The 3,780-nt window shown below is 51.4% G+C and overlaps 1 protein-coding gene across 2 annotated transcripts in view; it reads right to left on the reverse strand.

Moving 5' to 3' along the window:
* LOC103471770 (transcription factor COE3-like) overlaps nt 1–3,780 on the reverse strand; it is a 119,146-nt gene that overhangs the window by 4,170 nt on the left and 111,196 nt on the right. The window contains exons 11-13 of one of the 2 annotated variants that reach the window (XM_017307218.1): nt 3,127–3,192; nt 2,705–2,879; nt 1,397–1,576 (exon numbers count right to left, since the gene is read on the reverse strand). In XM_017307218.1, the coding sequence (XP_017162707.1) occupies nt 1,397–1,576; nt 2,705–2,879; nt 3,127–3,192 (421 nt within the window). Of the gene's footprint in view, nt 1–1,393; nt 1,577–2,704; nt 2,880–3,126; nt 3,193–3,780 lie in introns of both variants that reach the window. The other variant, XM_008420951.2, reaches the window with a different exon arrangement.

Here is a 3,780-nt window from a genome sequence, read left to right on the forward strand (position 1 = left end):
GCACACACACACACACACACACACACACACACACACACACACACACACACACACACACACACCAAGGCTTGGCAGCAGGAAGCTGCAACTCAGCCAGGCGTTTGGTCACCAGGGACGACGGCATCGCCTGGCATGGAGCTCGCTGCCGACTAAACGAGTCTCTCTGAGACTCAGTGGGCTTTTAGAAACAGAAGCCAAAACAACGAAGAGCTCCTGGCGGGCGGTTTCACTACGCTCCACGAACGCACCACTGACAGACACACACCCACTGACCCGCTCCTCCGTCTGCAGGCATGAAAATCAGCTCCTGCAGCAAAGAGTGTGAGCAGCAGCTTCCAGTTCACCTGCTGAGCTCTAGTCCAGTTGGACTCGGTTTGAACCTGCACGGTGTCTGGCTCATCAAATCCCAGATCAACGTGATGCTGCCTCTGATTCTGGAGCTTCACAGCAGCTTGGACCCATCAGCTTCATCCTGCTCTAGAGGTTCTCATCCAGAACCCGTCCTCACCTGAGATGAAGTATTTCTGCTGTATGTCAAGATTCATGTTTTATAACCTTAACCAGCTGTGAAATAAAGCGAACTTTAACCTTTGTGCTCACATTAACATTAGCATGCTAATGAGAGCTTTAGCATGATAAGGCTAGGATATACAGATAATTATTTCAACTTCCAAAATTTTCCTCAAGTTAAAAGGTTGAATAACTTATTCTAACATGTAAAGCTAAATTTAATAACATTTAGTGTGTTAAAATTAACATTAACATGCTAATAATAGCATTAGCATCCTAAAGCCAAGAAATACAGCTAGCTAAAATTTGAACTTCTTACATTTTGCTTTAAGGTGAAAATAACATGAAGCATTTCTTCTGATATTTCAGTTTTATGTTAAAATAACTTTAATAACATTTTTAGTGTGCTAAGTCTAATATTACCATGCTAAACATACCATTAGCATGCTAAAGCTAAGAGATACAGCTAGTTATTAAGTACTTTAAAAAGATAGTCTAGGAAATCTGCCAAATATCGATTCTAAGACCTGCTTGACTGAAGCCTACTGACGTTAGCACAAGCTAACAGCAGCTAATGACAAATATCTGAAGTCATTTCTTTCTTTAGATCAGATCTGTACGTCGTCACAAGAGACCCAACATCTGAAAACCAAACCTCTGACGGGTGACATGCCTAACTGAACCCACGTTCCCTTGTGAGGTTCCTTGACCCCAACATTTCCAGGCCAACATTCCCTCACAGGAAACGTTCCAAAACAAACGTTCCCTGACAGCACCACCAAAGTCCCACACAGTCGCTCCTCTCCCCGAGATGAAGAGTGAGGAAGCCGATCTCTGCTCCTCATCGCTGCTGGTGGATGGTTTGATTCCGGCGTCGACTCACTTGCGTAAGCAGAGTTGGCGGTGGATCCGTTGAGGAATCCGGGGGAGCCGGGAACGCCCAGGTTGGTCATGGCGGCGCCGTATCCGTTCATGGAGGACGTGATGGTGTTGTAGTTGGACTGCTGCGGCGTGGAGCTCGGCACGTAGCCGCGTGGCGACACGCTGTTGGAGTTACGGGAATAACCTGAGAAGGAGAAGCAGGAAGCTTGTTCAGACACGCCCTGAGGAACGCCATCACAAAAACAAAGTATTCACAACCTGTCCTGTTTCTGATCATCAAACATGAGACACAGATAAAATAAATGATAAATTATGATTTCATTTATTAATGCCCTCTCTGCAAATCGGAGTCTGACCTTGGTACCTACAGTCAGACATGGTGGTGGCAGTATCATGGTCTGGGATGCTTCAGGACCACTTGGAATCATGGATTCTACTCCTGGATGTGTAAAACAGCAAGTCCTCTGGATGCTCAGGAACTATTCCTGTTTTGGTGTGGCCCAGTCAAAGTCTGGACTTGCATCTGATTGAGATGCTGCAGCATGGTGCAGCGTTCTGCTGGTACAGACGGGATCGTTTTTTTCTTCCCTCCATGTTGGAACTCCTCCCACCAGCTTCCTGCTGTGACATCATCCCTCCCTGACCTCTGACCCTGCTGGCCTGGGGGATTCCCATCAGCCGATAGGAAACATGTGTCTGTTGGCGTGAGAGTTTGGACGGCGTGGGAACCAGATCCACTTCCTGAATCAGAAACATGTGTTTGCTGCTTCCTGCTGGTCCGATCCCAGCAGAACCAAAGTCCATATCTGGAGTTTTATTCTGATGTCTTCCTGCTTGTTTCCAGTGGAGTTCTGGTTCTGATCCGGACTGTCTGCAGCTGACCTCCAGGCATTTTCCTGGTTGGTTCTGGAGCAGCTGGGTTCCGATTCTGGTTCCGGGTCGGGCTCTGATCCAGGATGTGGATGTTATTTACCTGGTCGGCCGGCGGGAAGGATTTCACTAAGCAGTAACAGAGGCTGCAGCTGCTGGCCGCGTTTCAACAGAACCGGTGGAGTTATGGAGTTTCCCATGACCTCATTGGTCAGCTGCTGGACAGGAGAAGCAGATGGCGGCTCACCCTGGTCGGCTGAGAGGGAGGGAACGCGGGGCGGCTCACCCTGGCTGAGAGGGAGGGAAGGCGGGGCGGCTCACCCTGGTCGGCTGAGAGGGAGGGCGGGAGGGGCGGCTGGGCCCTGGTCGGCGGAGAGGAGGGAGGGAACGCGGGGCGGCTCACCCTGGTCGGCTGAGAGGGAGGGAACGCGGGGCGGCTCACCCTGGTCGGCCTGCGTCGCCTCGCTGATGTTGACGGCCAGCTGGCTGCTGAAGGAGTTGACGCCCATCATGCCGGAGTGAGCGGCGGAGCCGGCCAGCGACGGCAGCTGGTTGTGGCTGCGCGGCACGCTGTAGAGCGCCTCGGTCAGGTCGGCGGCGCGCTTCAGGATGATCTCCTGCGGGGAGGGAGGACACAGGTCAGACTTGGACTAGGCCGTGGCCAGTCGGTCAGAGGAGAGAAAAGGGAACAGGAGCCGCGACAGACATGATCACATGACTGGATGGTCACATGACTGGATGGTCACATGCATACGGGTTGATCCGATCGGGCCGGTTCAGTGTTTTAAAGTTTTCAGAACCAAACTGTGACTGGACCCGGAACTGATGATCAGAACCTGAGGTCGTGGGTCGGGTCGGGCTCACCTGGTTGTTGTGCGGCATGCCGTACAGCGCCTCCACCAGGTCGGCGGCCCGCTTCAGCAGAACCTCCTGAGAACAACAGAAAACCCGGATCAGAACCCGGCCGCCCTGACTGGAGGACGGCGTTCATCTGGTCGCCACGGCAACGGATCAGCCGCAGCAAAAAGGGGGGAGAAGAAGAAATCGGATTCATCCAAACAGAAAACAGAAAAACTCCCAAGAGAACCCGAGCTGAGAAGAGGTCAAAGGTCAGAGAGGAGGAAAACACCGGCTGGTGCAGGTTCTGGTCCCGGCTGCCATCCAGAACAGAACCGGGTCGTCCTGTCAGATTCTGGGTCACTTCCTGGAGGAAGAGCGTCTCTTGGGATCAGCGACCCGGTTGGTTCTGCTCCTCTGTGACGATGAACATCATCAACCTGTCACTGATCAGACCAATCAAACGCTTTGATCCCCCAGGGAGGAACAAAGTCGTCTTCATCCCAAACTTTCCTCATCCTCACTGAACGTCTCCTCCTCTTCCTCATCCATTCATCTTCATCATCTTCCTCTTATTTCATTTTAACCTCTTTGTTTTCTCAGACTCAAACTTCTCAGATGAAACGTCTGCATCTTATCCTGTGTGTGTTTCTCTGTGTGTGTGTTTCTGTGTGTGTGTGT

The sequence above is a fragment of the Poecilia reticulata genome, linkage group LG10, assembly GCF_000633615.1.
Source record: "Poecilia reticulata strain Guanapo linkage group LG10, Guppy_female_1.0+MT, whole genome shotgun sequence".
Classification (NCBI taxonomy): Eukaryota; Metazoa; Chordata; class Actinopteri; order Cyprinodontiformes; family Poeciliidae; genus Poecilia; species Poecilia reticulata.